The sequence below is a fragment of the Corvus hawaiiensis genome, chromosome 6 (assembly GCF_020740725.1).
Source record: "Corvus hawaiiensis isolate bCorHaw1 chromosome 6, bCorHaw1.pri.cur, whole genome shotgun sequence".
Lineage (NCBI taxonomy): Eukaryota > Metazoa > Chordata > Aves > Passeriformes > Corvidae > Corvus > Corvus hawaiiensis.
In genome coordinates, this window is record NC_063218.1 from 64419289 (window position 1) to 64442150 (window position 22862).

Consider the following 22862-nt stretch of genomic DNA (forward strand, 5'->3'; position numbering starts at 1 on the left):
CTGCTGCCAATTCCAGCTCCGTGCCTTGCTCATTCTTGTCTCCCCATCGTGCTGGAGCTCACCAAGTGCTCAAATTAAACACCTGATTTGGTGAAGGTATGCGAGTGAAATGGAATCCAACAGCACTAAAGGGCAAGGAATGGTGAAGCTGCAGCATTCCAGCACCATGACTCCTTCCACGTCCCTGCAGAAAATCAACAGCTCCACAGTAACAGAATGTCTGGGCTTGAATGGTACAGGAGGAGCTCCTGGGCAAGTCAGGATGATCTTCAGAGATCCCTTCCAACCCAAACCATTCCCTGGGAACATTTCTGTCTGCATAAAATAAAATAAAGAACGAAAAGCAAAGAGATGTCGAGCCTGCTCTGCTCCTTGATGCACAAAAGAATTACACACAAAACAGAGGACAGAGATTAAAAAGCCATTTCCTTTCTTCACTGTCTTGGTAACCTCCTTTAAACAGAGAGGGACAGTTCTTAAAGTCTCTACTGAGATACTTAGTAAAGAGACTCTCCTGGGTGTGGTGGTGCTGGGACAGGGATGAGTGCCATGTGCTGCAGTAGGAGAGAGGGTTTAAGTCATTTGTGTATCTTGAATGTGTAAAGCCAGACTTTTAAAAACAGCACCAAGAAGAAAAAGTAGTGACACCCCTGCTGACAACAGCAAAGTGGGTTTTTTGGGTTTTCCAAACCCAGATGGATCAGGCACCACTCAAACACAGCCCACAAGGGCTTCTCCACACACACATAATTCCAGTGTGAAATGAGTAAGATTTGGAACCCAGGTTCCCTATCCTGTTAAGGACTAATGTCTGCCAGAGCTGTCAAGATTTTGGGGTGGTTGCAAAACTTCCCTTACCCAAAAGCACCTTGGGACCATCAGGGACTGCTCCAGCTCCTCTGAAGCATCAAGACATTATTTATCACTGCCTTCAGTTTGATGGAAAGTTGGATTAGCGCTTCCCTCCTTCCTCCTGGTTTTGCCAGCTGGCACTGGTGGCCTGACAAAGGGAAAGGTCACCAACAGCAAGGGACGAGTCACCTCTGTCCAGGTCCTGATGCAGAAAGAGCAAAGGTGTCACTGAGCTGTGACTCACATGTGTGTCCATTGGTGTGAAGCACCTTAACTTGACTCTAAGGTGATTAACAGAGCAGAATTAGCACAGTGAGCCAGGGGAATTAAGGGCAGGGAGCTGCCCTTGAGCCAATCCCATCTGCCAGAGGGAAGCCTGCAGCCCCAGAACCCAAGAGGGAGCAGAAACTGGAAGCATCAGCAGAGTTAAAAGCTCAGGATGTTTCGTGTGCCCGCACGGATGGCCCTGGAAGCTCTGTGAGCAGCACAGGACTGACTGCTGGGGTTTGCACTGCAAAGCTGCCTGGGGAACACCTCCAGCTTCAGCTTCCTTCTCCCAGCTCCCCTCTCTGGGACTGTCCCATGGGGAGCTGTTTTGGGACTTCTACTCCTGCACCAAATGGCTTTTGCTTCACTGGAGTCACTTGTAAGTAACCAGATCTGTACCAGTGACTCAGCTTTTCCCATGCAGCTGATGTCTTCTTCTCCTACCAGGGGAATCATTTCAAGACTAAGCCAAACAAAAGCTAAAGAGTACCTTTTCCTTCCCAAACTTTCCCTGCTGTCCCTCTGCTCCATCATTCCAGCCAGTCCTATCTCCTCTCCTGAGCCAGGACACCACTGGAAGCTCAGATTTGTCACAGAATCCCACAATGGTTTGGGTTGGAAGGGACCTTAAAAAGCTCATCCCATTCCACCCCCTGCCATGGGCAGGGACACCTTCCACTGTCCCAGGTTGCTCCAAGCCCCATCCAGCCTGGCCTTGGACACTTCCAGGGATCCACAGCTTCTCTGGGCACCCTGTGCCAGTGCCTCACCGCCCCCACAGGGAAGGATTTCTTCCCAGTATCTCATCCAAATCTACCTCCCTTCATCTTAAGGCCATTCCAAAGCCATTTTCCCACCTTCCCCTCACATCCAGCCCACAGCTTGGCTGAGTCTCACTTTCTCTATCTTCCCTATCCCTCCTAATCCACCCCCGAAGGAGGTGAAACATTCTCTGGAAGTTACACCAGCACAAAGTCCAGCTGCCTTCTCAGCCTGGCTAAAGTAAACCTTCCAGCTCAGCCCAGTGAGCCTCACACAAACATGGGAATATTGACATGATAAACAGCAAATCCGACCTCTTGGCTCCCAGCACCGGTGGCACCACAGGGATTTGCTCCTATCAGGAACGTGTTGCCTTGGCAGAGCTGGCCAGCCCCAGCCCTGGGTGCCATGTGCACACTGAGAACGGTGCCAGGACATCTGACTTTTTCCTGGCACGGCCACGCTTCCCTCAGTGTCCGAAACGACTGGAATTTCCCCATGGCTGACCCAGTGCTCCCTGTTCTGCACTGCTCCTCACTGCTTTGGATGGATTCATCCTACGGAAGGGTTGGGAAAGCTTGGAAACTCCTGACTTTTCCGAGGCCAGCTGCTTCTCTTCTCTCTTTTCCTTCACTGCACCTGGAGTAAATAATACAATAAAAAAAAATAAAATCTTTCATTTGTTGGTTCCTGGGAACAGGAACCATCCATCTCTGTGGGGCATGTGGGGACAGCCTGACCGGCGGTGCAAAGACAGCCTGATTTACAGCCCTGAATTAGCCCAAACTTGGACTAATTCCACAGGCACGGAAAGGACACGGCCAGCAGACACAGCGAACTTCCAGGAGCAACCAAATCTCTCTGGTCTAAATCCCAGTTTCTCAAATATTAATATCCAAATGCTTAAAAGCACCTTGTTGTGCACAACACTAACCTCCACCATCATCCAAATATCCCCTTCCTCTCCCAGACTCACACTTTACAGCAGGGGAAAAGGACTTAGAGGGCTGAAAACAAAATCAAGCAAGTCAAACACATCTACAAAAGCAGATTTTTGAACTCCTATCCCTTTGAAGCTCTTTATTTTAGCCCAGGACAGGTTGGCAGGCCTTTGGTGGGGGCAAATAGGTGCGAGGAAGATTGTAGGAGGTACAAGAGGACCCAGAGACTCTGCTCAAACTCTGGTTTATTTCTGAGGGGAAAAACAGCAGGAAAGCTCTGGTGGGAAAGGCTGGGAATAGGGGACATGATGTCTTCTCACACCTTAGAAGTTTAGGGAGCCAGTGTCACAGGGAAGTTTCTGGCAGCAATCCCTGCTGCCATTATACACCAGCAGACCCAGACACAGCAAAACAGTCTCTCACCCAACCATCCCTTACAGAAATCCAAATCCTTCCTTTCCTTTCCACTCTCCAGATGCCCAATTCCCACTGCCAGCAGCGCGGGGAAGCTGCAGGAATGTTGCCCTGGCAAGAGGCTGCAGGAGATGGTCAGGAGCAGGCGGGACCTGGAGATGCTCCATTCTCCCAGGGAAGCAGGGAGGGAAGGCAGGGAGGGAGGACAGTCCCTGCCTGGGCTGCCTGTGCCCTCTCGTGGCTGCCTGACAGTGCTGCACAACCAGATTCTTGTGTGGCTTTTTAATTGAAAATGAAATTAAATCCCTTTCTGGAGACAGCTCTGCCCACTGCCATCTCCAAGACAGGAGGAGGAGATCTTCCATGTTAATGTCCAGAGCTGAGCAGGAAGAACAAGTGGTTTTAGTGAAACCAAGCGACCCAAAACCTCTGCCTGCTGAGAGGAGAAGGGGGAGACTGCTCAGGAAAGAGGAAGGAAGATCCTTGAATTACCCAGCACTCGAGCAGTGCTTCCAGCCAGCAAATCAAAGGAGACACAACGGGAGAAGCCTCAGCTTCCCTCAGGAAGAACAGGTACCTGCTCTGATGAATAAAAGCATCCCAAACTCCACCCTGCAAGATTTTCTCTTGAACCCCAACCCTCCAACTCCAACCAGGCTTGTAGAGGTTAACAGCAAATGTTTATTTTCCTTTATGAAAGAGCAGGGTGCAACCATCCCGCCAGTAACAGAGTGACTTCATTTTCCTTCACAAATTGTTCTCTCTGCTTCGCTTGAAATGCAAGACAACCTCAGACAAGGCATTGCTCCAGTTCCTTCCATCTCAAAGTGCTTTTCAATGTAACACCAAGGGGGGAAAAAACATCCCACAAACCAAAACATCTCCTGCCCAGAGAGATCATCTCATTCCCAGTGCTGCAGTGTTTCTGCAGTGTAGCAGCTCACGGCACAGGAAGACATGGAGAGATTGAAAGGACAGGGGGAAGAGATGAAGGGAATGCAGGGAGAAATTCCAGGGGTGGAATTCACCTGAGCTGAAATCCGCAGCTGGGGAAACCAAAGGTTTTACTTTCCCTGTGTTATTTCTCTCTCCCTTAGACAAAACCAAGGCAGCTCACTGGAAGAAAATAGAGTTCCTCCTGTAACATCCTTCAGGAGAGGATGGAATTCCAGAGCTGAAGATGGGCACCAGCTTGCTGAGGGTGGCAGAGGGACAGGGTGACAACCCAGTCAGAAGTGAAAAGCCCAGAGTGGGTGATGGCTGAGCTGACTCCAGAGTCACTGAAAAAAGGCTAAATTGGCTACAAAATACTGTCATGGCTTTAACAAAGCTGGGCCTGAGTTCAGGATGTGTCGGGCTTGTACATTCCCACAGCTCCAGTGACACCCCTCCCTACCAGCACATTTTGGGGCATGCAGGAACCTCAGCCACATCCCTCATGTGCACACAAAGAGGTCTCAGATCCCCTCACCAGGGAATGGCAGCCCAGGAAAAGCTGGGATTCCTAGTGGACAGGCATCTCCAGGTCTGATTAACACTGGGAAGGAATCTCTGGGCTTTGGGACTGCCCAGCCTGGGCATGCTCCTTCTGGAGATACAAAGAACCCGACCTGGGAACACGGATTCTGCCTGAAGGGTGGGAAAGCTCCCCCAGGGCAGGAACAGCTCCAAGGGATGTCTGTAGGTGAGGTTTGTGTCTAGGAGCATCATGGGGGAACTTTCCACCAGGGACTGTCACTGGTCCCGCATCTGCCTCTGGCAACTGCGGCACATTCCCTAGTCCAGGAGGAAACATCCTGCAGCCAGCTGGGAGTTATGGAATTTCCCTGCTCCCTTCTTCTGCTGGAGGCCCCAGGTGCACAGCTCCAGCCATTCCCCAGCCTGCATGACACAGTGCCAAACATCCAGCTAAAAACAGGAACAAATCCCTCTTTGTGACTCCGCTGGCAAGAAGCTTCTCTCGCAGGCTCCTTTAAAAGGAACAAGGAAGTACTTGGAAACAAACTGTTCAAGATTATTGTGCTCTGCTGGCATTTTCAGGGCTGCTGTGGTCAGCAGGACCTCGGGGACAGCACCCGCTGCTCCAAAAAAATGAGTGGAACAGACAGCCAGCATCTGTCCTGACAGACTGGCTCACAAGGAAGGTCCAGAATTCCCACCCTGCACAGGCCTGGCCTCGGGTTATGCCGAAGCAGGCTGCGTATAAAAACAAAAGGTTTAAAAAAGAATGGATATACACTGCATATAGGAGACTCCAGAGTCCATGGATGGCCATCCCAGAGCAGCCAGGGCCAGCCCAGCTCCGGGGGCAGCGTGGCAGCTGCATTCCAGTCACACTTGGAGGAGTGGGACAGCTGAAGGTGGAACTTGTGCCTCTTGCTCCTTGCTCCAGGCAGAGGGAAGGTGGGAGGGAGCAGGACAGGCACTGCACTCCAAGCCCTCCCTCCCTCCAGGAGCGGTTTCCTTCCACGCTCAGGGCTCTGCTTACATCTCGCTGGGATAAAATCCAAGTTTGGCCAGAGACATCTCCCTCCGGAGCCGCATGACCTCCCAGTACATCAGCTCCACTGCAAAGCACAATGGGGGGAGAGAGAAGGGGAAAAAAAGCACCCAAAAAATCAGTAAGGAGGGCACAGCTGGCCACCAGCTCCTGCTCTGCTGTGCTGCCAGCATTCCCACAGGAAGGGAAGCAGGATAGGCCTGTCAGGTCTACCCTTACCAGCTCCACCCCAGGGCAAAGCTCCCAGGAAGGTGATGAGCAAGGAAGAGATGCTCCACTCCTCCCCTCATGCCTTTCTTTTGTCATTTATCTGCTTCTCCAAGACAGCCTCAGCTGGCCCCACTCCTGTCACTCCAACCAGCTCCTCCCAATTCCTCCCAGTTGCTCCCACAGAAAGCACCCCAGTGGAGCACGCTCTTACCATCCTGCCTCACCAGGCCTTGCTGGATATAGCGGATGTAGGTGAAGAAGTTGCACACTGCTGTGATCTGAGAGACAGAGGGAAAGAGGGGGGGGGAAAAAAAAGAGGAACAAAGATTTGAGACATTCCTTTGGTGCAAGTGACAAAAATGAGTCAAATCTGTCCACAAAAAACCAACTTTTTGTGGGATCAGCTCCTCTAAAATGCAGCTCAGGAAAGAATTAACTTCTAAAATCCTCCACTGAACAAGAGCCCCAACAGCAACATTAACGAATGATCCACCTTCTCCCTCCCCTCCACAGAAGGAACAGTTTGTTCCCACAGCCAGGCATGGATCTGACTGGAACAGCAACAGCCTCTAAAGAGCAGAAAATTACTGTGTTTTACAAAGGGGAATTAAATCACAGCAATAAAGCCAAACAATCAAAGCCCTGTACTGAATGAAATCGTGGCAAGTGAACGCACTGAAGGTTATCTGAAAGCAGAAGGAAGAGCTGGATCCGCCCCCAAATCATCAACCAGGAGCCACCTCGACCTCAGAAACGACCTTAAATCCCACAGCTTTTCCTCAATCCCAGGGCTGACCATCAGGAGCTTGTCCACTGCAGGGCCTGGAATAATTCTGGAGGGTCGAGGCACCCTGGGGAGGTGAAGGACTCACCCTGGCCCTGCAGGAAGGGGAAATGTAGTAGTAATTCCCAGAATCCCCCAGCATGATCCGGTGCTTGCAGGTCCTGGGGAGGCCGCTCAGAGCACACTTCCTGCAGGAAAGAGGAAAAGCACTTCAGCAATCCAGTGGCACAGCACAGATCCAGCAATTCAGCCACCTGGAGAGAGGGAAGTGATGGCTCAGAAGCCACCCCTGGGTCAGGCAGCATGAAGAAGGAAAAAAAAACCAAATAAACCCTTGGCTGATATTCTTTTGCTCCTGGAAATATTCCATAAATGGCAAGTTCAGGAGACTTTAGGTGAAAGCACCTTTTTTTTCCCCCTGGCACACAGCCCCTGAGGAAACCCCAGGAAATATTAAAGAGGTGAGGCTGGAGCAGAGCACAGCCAGTGTCCCCTGGTCTCTGTACATGTCCCCCACATTCCAGGGCAGGCTCAGGTGTGTCAGCATTCCTGGTGGGATGCAAACATGCTGGCTGGGCACCAAACCTGGCCTCAAAACAGGTAAATCCAGCATTTGAGCAGGATTGGCACATACCACAAACTCAAAACAGGCCAACCCTTCCTTGGGCACACAGGGAAGGAGCTTGGCTTCCCCATTTGAAGATTTCAGAGGGTGCAAACAGCCTTTTCCAAACAATCAGCAGCAAGGGGCGCAGCATTCCTTTATTTTCTTCCATTTTCTCCTGCTATTTGCAAGGCAGCTGATTCCCATCACCACTTTGAGCAACAAAGCAGGATTTTCTACTGCAACAGTTATCACCACGTTCCACAGGGACTCAGTGGGAAGAGGAACATCACTCCCAAACTGCAAAACCAATCTCCTCTGGGGAGCCACAGGAGGTGACAGCAGAGGGGAGCTGATGTTTCAGAGAGCTCCCGAGCTTGTCCCTGGGCTTGTTTTCCACTGCTCTCGAGGCAAACATTAGCCAAGAGTGGAAGCACGGGTTCCAAGTGTCCAGTTGCAAGGAGAAGTAATCATTGACCAAATATTAACACAACTTAAGGAGATTAAATTCCCAGGAGGTGCAGGATGACCAAAACCTTTGTAAACAAGATACCTGTAAGGAGCCACATATTTGAGCATTGCAACATCCTGGAAAAGAGTGACTCTTGCTCGATTGGTACCACCTGGTGTAAAACCACAGCTATCAACCAAACTAACCAAAACTGCCATAAAAATCAGTGTTTTGCACCTGGGAAAAAGGGGAACAAATTCCTTTGGGGTCTTTTATTGCCAATGGGTTCCTTCCCATCCTGCCTGGGTGGAATTTAAACAGGGTTAAAGAGTTAGGTCAGCTCAGCAAAAGCCTCCAAGCTGCCACATGGGGCTGAGTTAGTGACTTGTTAATGCTCCAGAGATCTTCGATCACTGGCTGAACAATAAATATCTCACTTACGTTACGATTTGTGACCGGAAGCCACTGCAAAGACAAAAATAAAATATAAAAAAATCAAAAGGAAACCAGAAAGGATAAACACAGGATGGGTCGTTTGGGGAATAATTTGCAGGAGAGTGGGAGGAAACCTGCACGTCCCTGGCTGTCACCTTGGAAGGTAAGAAAGGACTTAATATCTGAATTAAATCCCTCCTCTCCATTTGGAATATCACATCACTCCTGCTAGTGTGAGGTGACCCTGAGGTGGCCCCAAGCTGTCACAGCACTCCACGAGAGGGGACAAGCCAGCAGCAAGGAGGGGACAAGGCGAGGAGACATGGTCCTTACTTGGGGCCACCACACTCTTCTGCTGCCACCTTCCCCATGGGGACAGTCTGGGAAGCCACTGGCTCGATGGTGAGGGTGTTCTGCTCCACAGCCACTCGCACCAGCTCCGACAGCTGCAGCAAGAGAAGGGAAAACAGGGATGAATTCCAGGAAGAGTGACGCCCCGGAGCTGCCAGCTGCTCCTGCTTCTCCAGCCCTCACCTCCTGCTTGGTGAAGTCCAGACAAGGTCCTACATCTTCTCGGTAAATTCTGTCCAGGAAGGAGCAGGATTTGTCCAAAGTTGGAGATTCCTTCCAGGTCTGGAACTCGGCAAATAAAATGGAGTCCACCTGCAGCGAGTGTCCAAGAGGAGAGGGAAGAGGGAGGGATATCGTGTCAGAAGGTACCTGTTACTATGCAGGAAACCTTTGAAACATCTGCTCTGGCATCTGGTAAGGCTCAGGTGTCTGAGGGAAGCTGCCTGGCTCCAAGGATCTCTCGTTTCCCACCCAGCAGCAGTTCCGTGCCAGAGTGACACAGCCACCCTGGGCTGCATCTGCCAGAGGCCTGCAGGCACCTCTCTATCCCATTTTCCTCCAGGTGGCTTTTCCTCCCTCCTGTGGCTGCAGGAAAGCCACCACACAACTGCTGAACACACTGCTCAGCCCGTGGCAGGAATGATGGGAGCAGCTGAGGGGCGATAGGAGACTCTCTGGGACCTGGCATTTAAATCCCAGATGGATCATTGGGCAAAGCACCAACCTGACTGACAGGGCAGCTCCTACAAGCCCAACAAAAGCTGCTGAAAGGAAAAAATAAAACTAAGCTGAGCAACACAAAGAACATGAGTGAAAACAGCTGGCAAAGTCTGGATTCCAGCACACCCCCTCTGTGCCATGGAGACTGCTCACCTGGGACCAGCAACAGCTTCAGAGCCACAAGATGGAAAAACAAATGGAGAAAAACAAAATGAAAGGAAAAAAAAAATGGAGATTAGCATAAAAGGAAGCTGGAACTGAAAGGCTGCAAGCGTGAGAGGCAGGTGGGTCCCCACCCATTCCCAGAGGTTGGTTACCTGCCGTGAGGAGGAGGAAGAGGAGGAGGAAGCATCTGCTCCCAAGGCCTGCCAGCCTGGCTCATAGGTGATGTGGATAGCCTTCCCAGGGAGGATGCAAAGGAGCAGGGAGAGGAGAGCAGGGAAACCAGACTTGGAGGGCAGAGGGAGAGACAGACAGTGAAGGAAGAGGTTTAGAGAGACAGGCAAGGAGGGAGGTAAAAAACATGAGATACAGAGAAAGGCTCAGGTCCTCTCCTCCAGGAACTGAGCATGGTCCTCAAGGCACCACAGGGCCACAAGCCACTTCTTTAGACTTCAGCTTGAGGTGCAAAAAGGGAACAAAAATTACCATTTTTAGGCTCAATTTAAGATCTTTCCCATACAGCACCAGCTCTCCAAATGCCAGGTTCACTTTTATCACCTCTCACACCGGCCAGTAAGGATTCTGAGGGACAAAAAGCCATCCCATCCTCGGTACGTAACATTACTGGGCACTCTGGAAGCTGAGATTTGAAATCCCAGGAGATCTGCACCCCATGGAAGTTGCCTCCATGAAGAAATGACAGATCTAAATCTTTAACAAGCCTTTGTGTTCCCTCAACAATTCTCCATGGCATAGGCCGCAGCTCCCAAAAAAATCATTAGTGAGACATATTCCCCCACCACATTCTTCTTCATTTTCATTTTTCCTGACCAAGTGCCTCCTACTTGCTTCCCAGGACAGCTGTGTCCACATCTGGCTAGTGGAACTGGCTTCTGCTCAGCACCTCTTGATATCCACTCACAGCACTAGCAGCCCCTGGATCTGCCCCTCAGTGATCCCTTAGCTGCTTCCTGTCCCAACAAAGAGGAAATCCCCACAAAAGGAAACCCTCCAGCCCCTGCCTCAGCACAAATTTAGGGAACAAGGCACAAACAGCTGCTCAGTGAGACCACAGAGCTCTGTGGGAAGCCCAAGCCCGGAGCTCTCGGATGCAGAGATGTCCCTCACCCACCTCTTTGCATTCCCGGCTGACGGGCTCTGGAGCCACGTTCTGGCTGGCAGCTGACACCATGGCACTGCTGGTGCTTTTGTTGCGCCCGTGGCCCTTCCTGAAGCCAGCTTTGGAAGGGCTCTGCAGCTGAGGGTGCAGCTCCCTGTTCGGGGAGGACGGCGTGGATGTGATCACCAGCGTCTTCAGGGCTGTCACCTCTGCCTGCAGCATGTCAATCTGGGGACACAAGCAAGAGGCACCCTCAGCACCTGCCAGGCTCCAGTTTGCTGCACTCCATCAAACACTGAAGCCACAGGGAATCAGCTACAAGCCCAGCCACAAAGCCTCTCCCCATCCTCCCAGTGCCACCACCATCCAGAATTTTAAACAGCAGCTGTTTTGGAATCTACCCCTTCAATCAGCACACTTTATCCCAGGCTCTTTTCAGAACCAGTAACTCCAAAGGAATTTCTCTCTCCTCAAGATGGAGCCATTTGAGCAGCCTTGTGGTGCAGCCGTGTCAGGAAATTGCAACTCCCCGGGTCCCTGCTCTATCCATCCATCCCAGAACTGTGACAATTAAACAACTCATTATTTCTCTGTGGATCCATTTCCCAAACGGGAGCTGGATCAGCAGGAGATTGCAAGGATGTCTGCAAGGCCTTTTCCCCCTCACTCAAGTGTCTGCTGGAAAAGGACCACAGCATCTCGGAGAGATCAAGCTGCACTTCCCTCTCCTCAGCCAACAAGCAGCCCTCTGGCCAGGCAGGCCACCACACCACTCCCAAAAATGAAGTCACAGAGAGTCACTCACCTTGCCCCGGGCCTCCCTGAGCTGTTTCTCTGCTGCAGCCTGTTTGGTGTTGGCTTCTCTCACCATCTTGTGGGCTTCCTGCACCAGAGAGAGTTTTAGTTCACCTGCTGCACCCCAGCTCACACAGCCAATAAGGCAGGTCACAGATCTCCCACATCACGTGCTCCAGCCAAGGGGACAGACATCCCTGCCACATCCGAGGGGTTTGCTCTGCCAGCTGTGCAGAGCCTTCCCTCAGAACTTCCTGGAGAAGGCTCCCAGTGCCAGAGCCTGAAGTGCATCCCCTTTCCAGGAGTGTAGCTGCCTAAGTTAAGTTTAGCTGGCCAAGGTCATCTCTCACTGATAGGGGCTGCTGAGAAGAATGCCAGAAGCAAGGACCTGCCCTTCCTTGCCCTTGGGAATTGCTTTAACATTAGAACCCACCCGTGCCACCCACAGCTGTGCCTGTCCCTATTTCGACACCTCTGCAACTCCAGCCTCACCTCAGCCTGGCTTCCTGCAGTCACTGCAGCCTTGCTGGGGGATCCCTGCACTGATTCCTGACCCTGACTACTGCCTGTGGCTCTGATCCTGATCCAGACTCGCTGCTCCATGTCTTGCTGAGGGCACTGCTCCCGCCTGTCTTGTTATTGCACTTTGCTCCCTCTTCCCCTTCAGAGCAGCTGGTCCCCACTGCCCCAGGCACAGCTGTGACAGAGCAGGAGCTGGAGCTCAGGTGGGGGCCAAATGGTGGAAACTGGCTTAAAAGCTTCTCCCACAGGAAGAGGGCAGCGGGATGAATCCCAGCTGGGGCCTCCCTGCAGTCTGGAAGCAGCGTCTGGCCAAGGGCACCAAAGGCAGGGGACAGCCCTTGGCTACATCATTTCCAAGGTCAGCCTGGGCTCAGGCAGCCAAAATTTCAGGAGAGGGGTGCTCCCCTGGCTCTCACAGCCCTGTATTTCAGAGGCACAGATGGGCTCTGGCTTTCCTCACTACCCAGAGAGATCCAGACATTAGAGCTGCTGGTGAATGGGATTTTGCCAGGATACAGCTTGGCAAGAATCACATTACAAAAAAAAAAAAAAAAACAAACCACCAAACCAAAACAAAGCCAAGAACCAACAGGACACTCATTGGAGCAGAGTGGATGAGGACATCCAGCATGTTCCCACTCCCAGCAAGGGTTGGGATAAGCCAGGGAATCATCTCTATTACACAGCAGCTGCCCAGACTACAGAGCAGGCATGGAGAGGAACAGGGATCTGTGCTTGGCTCCAGCTCCAGGCATTCCCACATTTTGCAACCATTACTGTGCTCTTTATGCCACCCCACAGCTGCTAGAATGGGAAAGAAATCCAGGTAAAGGCTCCACCTGCAGCACTGGCCAGCTCTGCTTCTCCAAGTGGGAAAGCACAACAGGGGAGAGGAGGAAATTGTGGGAGGAGATAGCTGGAAGTCCAGGGAAAGCCTGTCTTAAAGGAGCTTAAGAAATGATGGGAAAAGGAAGAAGGTGGTACCTCAAATAGGCTGGCTGTTAACTCCTCCAGTTCCTGCTCCAGTTGTTCCCTGACTTTTGACAATCTCTCACATTCTTTGTCCTTGAGCTTCAGCTCCTGTTGAGGAAATGGAGAGGGATAGGAGTGCTGATGCCCTGCCCCAGCCTGTCAAGCACAGCCCTTCCTCCCCACCATGGCACCTGATGATCCCTGACCCGAGATTCCTGTCACCACCTCTAGGAAAGCCCCCCCTGCTCCAACCCATGCTGCCATCCCCGGGAGTTCCCACAAACCCTGGGCCTTACCTTCTGTGCTTTGTGCAGCTCATCTCTCAGGAACTCAGAGCCCTTTTCCCGGATCTCCACCGAGGAGCTGCGCAGCCGGGACACATTGAGCTGCTCTGTGGACTGGGGCTCATCCACACCTCCAGCATCCTGGCATCCACCCTCTGGCTCTTCCTTGTCACCTTTGGATGGCATCAGGGGCTTCCAGTGTCCCACAGCGGGTGGATTCTGGCTCTCTTCCTCAAAACTGACCTGGCTGGGGAGTAGCAGCACAGGGAAAATGAGCGTGGGGGTGATCCAGAGCCTTCCTCCAACACTCACAACACATCCAACCCCAGGCACAGGCACTGGGAATGGGGCAGGGAGGGTGATGGGGAAGAATTTGGGCAGCATCAGCTGCACCAGCTCCTCTGCCCTGCACCCTTATGGAAGTGCTTCACCCTTTTGACATGGTGTCCTTAGTAACTCAGGATAAGGCAGGAGAACTAAAGACAGCTACTCCAGGGATCACCTGCTCTCCAAGAGAAACATCCTGCAGATGGCTTTTTAGGATTCCAGGACACACCCAGCAGACCTAAAGTCAGACTTCTCTACTGAAGCAGCAAAAAGAAGGAATACAGCTTTCCCATTCCTAATATACAGACCCCAATCCCCTCTGCTGCCAACCCAGCCTTTCTCTACCCCCTGCACCTGCTTCAGAGGGAAACGATCTATTTTTAACCTACTTTCCCACCTATTTCCCACTGAAATCCTCCACAGAGCTGTCTAAGCCAGTGTATTTTCCCCAAGCTGGGTGGAAGCCCTATTTTTTAATTTCAGCAAGCAGAGATATCCTAGAAAGAAGAAACCACAAGAGTCACCCAGGACACTGCACCCCAGTGCTGAGTAGGGCTCTGCCAACTCCCAAATTAACGCTGGAGAGGCTTTAGGGGAGGAAAACATCATTTGAGTGCTGTCACCGTGGTGTTTGCATTTCTCCTCTTCCTCACTGAACTCTCTCCACGAAATCTCTCTCCATCTGAAGACAGGGCGAGCATGTCCAAGCCTTCCCCACGTGGAAGTTTTCTATCCTGCCCAGACACAGGCAGTGCCCTGCAGATTAACCTGCTGCTGCTTATCTCTGGCTCATGAGCCCTGGCTGAGCTCTGGTGCCCTTCTCTTCGTGCACCTCCTCCCACACTCCTGGACACTGCTCCTTGCCCACCACCTCCTCCTGCAGAGCAGCCATCACCTCTTTTTTCTCAGGTTTGTTTTTTCCTCTTCCCTTTGCCCTATCTCTGTGTTTTCCTCCCCTGCATTCCAGCCAGGCCACACTCTTCCCCCTTGCTCTGACTCCACACAGGCTGGGCTTATCCCCTCAGTCCCAGAGTGTCCTATCACCTTTTCCATTCTAATTTCCCCCTCCTCTGTGCCCCCCGAGCTGTCCAAGACCAACATCTGTCCACAGCCACCTTCCACAGGGGGAAGGAAGCAGCAGCTCCCAACTAAATCAGCTCAGGTACCACAGGAAAACACATGGAAAAGCACACATGGAGAACTCTCTGAACCCTCGGAAGAAATCACACCAGAAAGGAGCAGGGAAACCAGAGCACAGAGGATAAAAATAATAAATAAAAGCAGCAGCGAGGAAAAGGGACATTTCAGCAATCTACTGATACAAATACACTTAATCTAACACACAGGAAGAAAAAATGATGTTGTTTCTTTATGACTCTCTAATTCTCAGCTGAAAGTTGCCTCAGGAGACATATTTCAGTGTATTTCCACACATTACAGAAGAAAACTGGAGGATATGAAGGAATTAAACAGTCCCACCCACATTCTGTAATGCCAAAAACATATCCTGGAAAATCATCTATGATGGAATAGCTCACTCTTTCTCCACGCCACGCAAACAGAATCCCTATGGAAGCCTTGGCTGTGCTGGATTCTTCTCAGCGTCCAGGTGGGGCTCTGAAATCCAACCCCAGAGACCAAAGGACCACCACAAACACTCCCCCTCTCTTGCTGACTGGTAGCTGTCTTTCCAGGAAAAGTGGATCATATCCCTAAGAGTCACGTGCTGACACAAGAAACGCAAACCCACACGCAAAAAAAAAAAAAATCCCCAACACCCCACAACCTTCTAAAGTTGGTTTTCTGTAGAAAAAGCAAAAAAATGTGCAGGATCTGCACTTTTTCCAGCGGGCCCCACATGTTTCCTGCAGCGCCGATCCGACGGGGTTGTTTCCCGTGCGAGCAGCCTCTGGCTCTCTCCAGGTTAAACTCTTACCCGCAGGTTTGGGAGCAGGGCCGGACTTTTCCATCCCCACCGGGACGGACCCCTGACCTGCACCACCACGGACCAGCATCCGTCCAGAGCGGCTCATCCTCCCATGGGTGCTCAGCATCATCCCTCAAATGTTTGGCAAAGCATCTGGCAGTAGTTTATTATATTTTTATGTTATATTATAGCAGAACACACACTGGTGTTTCTTATGTTTGTCTCAGCAGTGAAACGCCAAGTCCTGTGTCTGGGGATGCTGCTGCCTCCTTATTCCATCTCCTTACTTGGCTTCCATGTGGCTTCTTCCCTGTGAGGCTGATGGAATGGATTTCCCAGAGAAGCTGGGGCTGCCCCATCTCTGGAAGTGTCCACGCCAAGTTGGACGGGACTTGGAGCAACTCGGTCTAGTGGAAGGTGTCCCTGCCCTTGGCAGGACAAGATGAACTTCAAGACCCCTTCCAACTCAAACCATTCCAGGATTCTGTGGATTCCCAGAGCCCCGACACACGGACGCCACTCCTTCCCCGTCCAGACCCGCACCTACCCCCGCAACATCGCTGGGTCCCGCTGCTGCTGATGCTGCTCACGGCGGAGGCGCGCCCGCCGCCGCCCCCATGCCCGGGGCGGCCGCACCGGGAGCGGGAGCTGTGCCCGGGGGAGAAGCCGGAGCGAGAAGCAGAGACGCGCCCGGAGAAGCCGCAGCCGGAGCAGGAGCGGTGGCCGGAGGGATCAGAACCGGAGCCGCCGGCGGCGCCGTGCCCGGGGGACCCAGAAGCGGAGCCGCAGCAGAAGCCGTGCCCGGAGGAGCCAGAACCGGATCCGTTCCCGGAGGATCTGGAGCCGATCCCGAGCAGCCCCGGCCCCGCCGCCCACGTGATGCCGGCGCGGCTGCGCCCTGAGCGCCGCCGGGGGCCCGGAGGGGTCACTCTGCACACCCCGGCACGGGCACTACAGGCTGGAGCAGCCGGGAATTAGCGTGCTTTGTCACCCATCGACTCACCGCGGGACAATGAGGAGTTCAAAGGAAATGTCCAACAACCGTCCCTCCGCTCCGCTCTTCGTCCGCGGCTCGGAATCGCTCCTGGCTTCCTCCGCCTCCTTCGTGACAGCGGGATAGGGAATGGGGGCTGCTGGCTCTGCTGCTCCTTCTTCCTCCAGAGGAGGATGCCTCACACTCCGCCCCTGCTCCAGCGGGGGGTTCCTCCCACGGGAGAAGCCCTCCAGGAACTTCTCTATCGGGTTCTTCATGCACTGCCCCAGCGCTGGTCCCTTTCTCAGGGTCAGTCCTTCAGGAACAGGCAGCTCCAGCGTGGGCTCCTCTCTCCACAGGTCCAGCCAGGACCCTGCTCCAGCACAGGCTCCCTGTGGGGTCACAGCCTCCTTCGGGCACCCCCCTGCTCCAGCGTGGGGTCCTCCATGGGCTGCAGGAGGATCTCTGCTTGCCTGTACCCCCGCCACCAAAACCGTGCCACACAAAGCCAATACAGAGGGGAAACTGGGGATGTAAAGAAGGGATAATATGCAGGAAGGTGGAAGGATGGGGGAAATCTGGCTGGGGGGAAAAAGGCTGCTGGCTCTCCAGCGTTTTTAAACTTCAAGGGGAGCACTGGGCTGGGAACCCAACAGGCAAACCACTCCTGCCGTTTCCCCTGTCCCACAGCAGATCCTATTGCCACCTCTGTATTGACAGCACTGGAATTTTGAACCGAAAACTGCTCCTGCCCTCAGAGGACATTTCCCATCACATCCTACCTTGCCATTGCCCTGGGCTCTTCTCCAGGCGGCTGTATCCCCTTGGAGCCTTTGCACACAGGGGCAGCTCCTGCCTTGCTCTCAGCTTGTCCATCCTCTGCCTCGGGGACAGACCCAACGCCAGAGGCGGGAGAATCAGACATGGCGATCCTTGTGTCCAGTGCAGGATTTTGCTTTGGATATCACACAGGGAGCAATTCTCTGTCCCAGCATCTCCTGGGTGTCCGTGTCACCTCCAGCCCTGCCCTGCCTCATGGCCGGGATGCACGGGGACAGCGTGGGCCAAGCCCATGCTCTGAAGTCTGGGAACGGAGTGTCTGGGATGTTTGTGTCACTGGCTGCAACCTTTGCTATCTTCAGGGAGCTTTTGGGAGGAGGGGAAAGATCTTCAGCTCTGCAAGGCAGCACCAGAAGTGATTAGTCTTTGTAATTATTAACTCCCAAGGCTTGGCGAGCAGCAACAGAGGGTCCTCAGATTAGAAAGGTAGAAGTGCTTCCACCAGGAGCCAACAAAGGCAGGAAGGATGGGAACTGATAGTGCTGACAGGAAGCTTTGAGAGGGATGTGCTGGACATGCTGAATCCCAGCCACTTGAAAAAGCAACTTGTCACAAGGCAGAGAGTGGCATGTGCTCCCCCTCTTCTTCCCGGAAAAGAAAGAAAAGAGGAAAAGAAAGAAAAGAGGAAAAGAAAGAAAAGAGGAAGCTAGACACAGGCTGGGAAGGGAAGGAAGAACAGGGATTATTTTGGATCTTGGAAAGCAGGATCTGACCTGCTGACACCCCTTACCCAGCAAACTCAAACCGGATGTTATTGCCATGGAAAGGAGAATGAAAACAAATGGCCTGGAACTCCAGGCTCCATCCACCCCCTCCTGGCTGGCTCCTCGGCTGTGCCACATGTTTTCTCAGCTGGCTGCAAGGGCTGCAGCAAGGCTCCTTTGGGGTCTCTGATTTCCAGCACCAACATGGTCGATCCTCCCTTTGGCACCTAATCCCCACCACAATTCCTAAGGCAAGAGAAGAGGGACCTCACTAAGGACCCTTCCCTCATTTCCGTGCTGTACACACTGAATTGTGCAACATCAGAGGGAAGGTGAGAAATTTGTCACCATCCAAGCCCCTAAAAGCAAATGCAAAGGGGCAGATAGAGCTTGGCATAGGGACAGGCACCCCCAGCTCCCAGGGCAGCCCAGGATGGCACAGAATTAGTGAGGAATTCTGCAGCATAAGGGCAACGAGCCTGAGGGTCCTCACAAAAGCACTGCAGGGTCACTGCATCCTCTTCAAACATTTCTGGCCAGCTCAAACTTCTGAGTAAATCCTGTCCATGAAAAACAGCATCTCCCCAGGCACTTCCCACTTCAATTTTTTTAAAAAGTTACATCAGATTCCAAGGAAGAATGTAATTTGGAGAGCTGCCTCTGATTCCAGCTGCCTCTGTGTCTAGCCCAGCACTGACACTGGAGAAGGGAAAGGAATTTCACCAAGCTTTGGGACCCACTGTCCCTAAAAACACTTACTATTCTCTGGGAGAGAGCAAGGAGGGCACTGTGCCTTTCCCAGCCAGCTGCTGCTAACTCAGCATGGAGAGCGGCCCTTTGGCATTCTCAAAACAGGGATTCAACTCCAGCACAGCAATTCAATCTCTGCATCTTTAACAGGGAGAAAAAGAGGATTATTGCAGGGCTCTGAGGCTGAGGATGGATGTCAGCACCTCTTTGCTTCCTGCTCTGCTGAGCAAGGCAGACTTTCAGACCATCCTCTTCCTCTGGGTCTGAGGCCACAGGGGATGTGGAAAGGGATCCAAAGCAGCACTGCCACGCTAGTAGCCCCTCAGTTATTTACTTTAATATTAAATTCCACACATATTTCCTGCTGTCCCAAGGGCAGCTGTGGAGCACTCGAGCTGCCAGCGGAGCTGCTCTCAGAGGAGGGCAGCAGAGGCCCCCAGATGCCAGCACATCCCTCCACAAACAGCAGGACACTGGGGGTTGTTTCTCCATGTCCCCAGGAGCACCCAAACTGCTCCCAACAGCTCCAGCAAATGTCTCACCTGAAGCATTTTTGTCTCCCTGCTGTGTGGGGATGAGGGTTCAGGCACTGAGACCCTCAAGATCTGTCTCAGCCTGCCTGTTCACCAATTCCATCCCTGGGACTGGACCACATTCCCTTCAGAGAGGGACCCTCTGCTCTCATCCCCCTTCACAGAGCACTGAATCCCACGTTTTAAGCTATGATCTCCCTGCCACTGGCAGCAATTCCTAGGACTGCACCAGAAATCCCCCATCAGGCAGATGCCAGGCAGCACCTGCTCCAAAGGAGCAGTGAAACAACCCCCTCCCCTTGTCTAGGATCAACCACAGGAAGAAGAAAACTACAGCTGGAACAAATCGATCCCAACTGCTGATGTTACGTAAGTGTCAAAGACAAAGCACAAGAGAAAGTTGGTTATTACAGGAGCCTGGGTCTCCAGCTGCTCTTACCTGCAGGGAGCAGACCTGTGCTCGCTCTCCACACTGTCCCACAGCTGCCTAAACGACGGAAGACCACTTCAGTAAGAAAAGATTTTGATTCAGAGCCTCATGGAAGGGGAATGTCCTAAAGACCTGACCAGAGGCATTGAGGAGGTGGTGGAAGGGAAGGATGGTCACAATTGGGAAGGATGGCTTGGGAGCAGAAAAGGGACTGAGGACCCTGGAAAGACAGAGGGAAGGAGTTCTCTGGCTTGGTGAAGTTTGAGGGCAAGACAAGGACCAGTGTTTCCCAGGATGTCACACAGGAAAGGGCACTGACGACCCCCGAGCACTGCTGGAGAAGCAAGAGGAAAAGAAAGCAAACACATGGAAAGAGTCTCAGAGAGCCAGTGGCAGAGGGGAAATCCTCAGCACGCAAACCACAGCTGGAAGAGGTGGCAAACTCATCCAGGGACAGCAAGGGATGACAGGGGAACATCCTGTGAGAGCCAGGCAGAGCATGGACCAGGTGTTTCACTGACCTAGGGAAGAGAGGGCAGCCCCCGAGCACGCCGCATTTTACAGCCTTGGTGGAAAATTCCAGCCCTGCATAATCTCCTGGGGTTCCTGTAAGATTGTGACACGGAGAGAGGGACCAAACAGGAAAGAATTAGAGGAAAAATGCCTCTCTTCTGGCAGCCACCATGGCTGTGCCAGGAGTTAGCAGCAGCGGAGCAGCCAGCCCTGCCTCCCCCTCCTCCGGCTGCCTCTATAAACACGCAGGGCTTACTCAGAAGATTAGGAGGGAACAGGGCAAAAGACAACAGAGTCTCTTTTGTAATGAGGAGGGATTACGGCATCAAGTGACCGGCTGCAGCTCCCAAGTGGGTCTCAGCCTCCTTAGCACACCGTGTGGGGCAGGTCCAATCCCCCCATGAGCCAAGGGGGCACAAGGAGGCGGGCGGTGGCCCGGGCCACAAAGGACCCAGCAGGGACACGTGCGGGACCAAACGTCCCCAGCCTCCAGCGCGGCTCAGGAGCCCATGACTGTGAGTATCTGGTCCTCCTAACAGCAGCAGGAGGATCACTCTCTTCTGCAGAGATCCATCTTCCTGCCTATCCGTGACCTCCTCTGGCTCCATCCCTCTGCTCTGTCCGCTTGTTGTCCATCTCTGCGATACCTGCTCGGGTCTGTTTGTGGTGGGTGATGCACCTATGTCCCAGAATCCTGCTTGCTGTGGGCTCCCACAACTGAATTCCAGGTCAGTCGACTTCCAGGTGTGTTGGTTAGTCCAGAGGGATGAGCAGGGGGTGGCAGGCAGCAGCTCCCTGGGTGGGCTCTTCCTGCCCCTCCCAACTCCGGTGTGCCGGTGAGTCACCTCCCACCAGGGACCTCAGCCACAAACAGAACATGCCAGCTGCCCAGTGACATCCCAGGGCAGCCCATCACAGGCTGGCAGGTGGGCAGGGAGGTGCCTTAACCATTCAGGGCTGGAGGGAAAAGCACTGGGAAAAGCCCCATATCCCACACGGGAGCAGAACAGAGTAGAGGTGGGTGACATCCATTATTTACATGGACAAGAGCTGGAGTTTTCCTTCTTTGGTAAAAAAAATGAATCTGTATTTGAATTACGCAACGAGGATTCTCCCTGAGCGCTTTCGAGCCCCAAAGCGCAGAGAAAAGAGGCAGCTCTGTGTAAGAGGCCCCAAAAATGTATGGGGTTTTGGGTGTGCTTTTCTCTTCTGGACAGCCCATGCGTGCAACCTCTGGGGCAGTTAAAAGCCACTCTTCCAAGTCCTGTGCCCAGAAATCCATATGGAATGGGCACGAGGATTTATTGAAACGGGCATTTGTGCAGCTGGGGACAGGGACAGCTCTGCTCCTCTCAGGTCCCTGAGTCACCCTAAAGAGGGGACTCAGGGACCTGAGTTATGACAAGGAAACCCAAAGGAGGAGCAGCACCAAAAAGCCAAACCCAGGACAAAGATGCTGTTTGGCTGAAATAGCCAAAAATCCAGACTTTTCTGGTTTTCTTCACAGCAGCAGCTTACTGGGACCTGAGGTGTCCTCACCTCAGTGTAAATCTTTCACTGGGATGCTTAAATGAGAAACAAATGAGGATCATGGGCCCAAACTTACCTGCCTTCAGCTGCTGCAGGGTGTGAACTGTCCCTTGAAGTGCTTCTTCATCCCCATCATTCAGGGAAGGGCCCAAGGCCCCATAATCATTAACATTATTACCTCTGTTAAATAGCAATGCCTGCTGACATGTTAGGATTCAGAAATACCAATAGTTTCACCTTGGATAATTATTTCTACCCCAAGGAATCATTCACCAACCTGCCTGGCACAGCTAACACTGGTGTCTTGTTGTTTGTTCGGTTATTTTTTTTTTTTGGTACAAATTCAGGTTTATATAAATATGAGTCTGATTATTAATTGATTATAAAGAATTATTTTTGCAAGTTAGACTAGAAGTAAAATGGGGATGCTGCATCTCTGGGGAGCATTTCAGGAGCCTCAACGCCTATTTTGCATCCACTGTGATTTATTGTGCAACATATGGTTGAAGGAGAGGGGAGGTGGAGCTGCTGGAATCTGGGCCCTGTGAGCCTGGCCAAACTCCATCCCACAGATCTCCAACAGGGAAGGCTGCTCTGCCTGCAGGACTAGGACCAGCAAAGTGCAGACAGCTATCCTTGCTGGGATGCCTTTATCTGGATCACTCCCAAGAAATCTTTCTGGGGTTTTTCCTTTCCTTTGGGTTGGATTTGTTTGAGATTTTTTCCCAGCAGTATTCCAGGAAGATGCTTCCCAGCAAGTAGGTTTACAGAAACACACTTGGAACAAAAACTATATTAAGAAAATTACTGGGATAAGCATAAACTTTGGAGTTTGTGACCCTGAGATTAATCTTACACAAGTGTTTTGTGGAAGGGGGTGGCACCTGGGCTCTGTCCCCTCCAACCAACCAGCCCCACTTGAATGCTGACAATCAAACACTAAAAACAAAGGGATTCACCAGAAAATACATCCTCAGTCACTATAACCAGCTTAAGGACAGGGAAAAGATGGCAAATTCATCAAATTAATTGCCTGCCATTGATTTCCTCCTGGCTCTGTGTGCTGCTGCCTTCTTCTTACCTGGCTTTTGATCTCAGCTCATTCTTTCTCTTCCCTTTCCATCTTGCTTGGTGGGACACTTGGGACGTCCCTGTGTCCTCCTCCTGCTCAAGCTCCAAGCCCTGCTTG

The 22862-nt window shown here is 52.3% G+C and overlaps 1 protein-coding gene across 6 annotated transcripts; it reads right to left on the minus strand.

The window, feature by feature from the left end:
• Positions 1-78: 78 nt before the first annotated feature.
• On the minus strand, positions 79-22834 carry RAB3IL1 (RAB3A interacting protein like 1). Of its 6 annotated transcripts, XM_048306715.1 has the most exons (14): positions 18677-20352; positions 17156-18163; positions 13159-13393; positions 12875-12970; positions 11379-11456; positions 10586-10801; positions 9609-9740; positions 8755-8883; positions 8554-8666; positions 8227-8250; positions 6819-6918; positions 6158-6224; positions 5725-5803; positions 79-1054 (listed from the first exon to the last, which is right to left on the minus strand). In XM_048306715.1, exons 2-14 carry the CDS (start codon positions 17296-17298, stop codon positions 916-918), a joined length of 1551 nt encoding a protein of 516 aa, XP_048162672.1. In that variant the 5' UTR covers positions 17299-18163; positions 18677-20352; the 3' UTR covers positions 79-915. The 6 variants fall into 6 exon arrangements, with proteins under 6 accessions (XP_048162672.1, XP_048162678.1, XP_048162676.1 ...); XM_048306721.1 differs by lacking the exons at positions 17156-18163; positions 18677-20352 and adding an exon at positions 22755-22834; XM_048306719.1 differs by lacking the exons at positions 17156-18163; positions 18677-20352 and adding an exon at positions 15948-16336.
• Between the last annotated feature and the right edge of the window lie 28 nt (positions 22835-22862).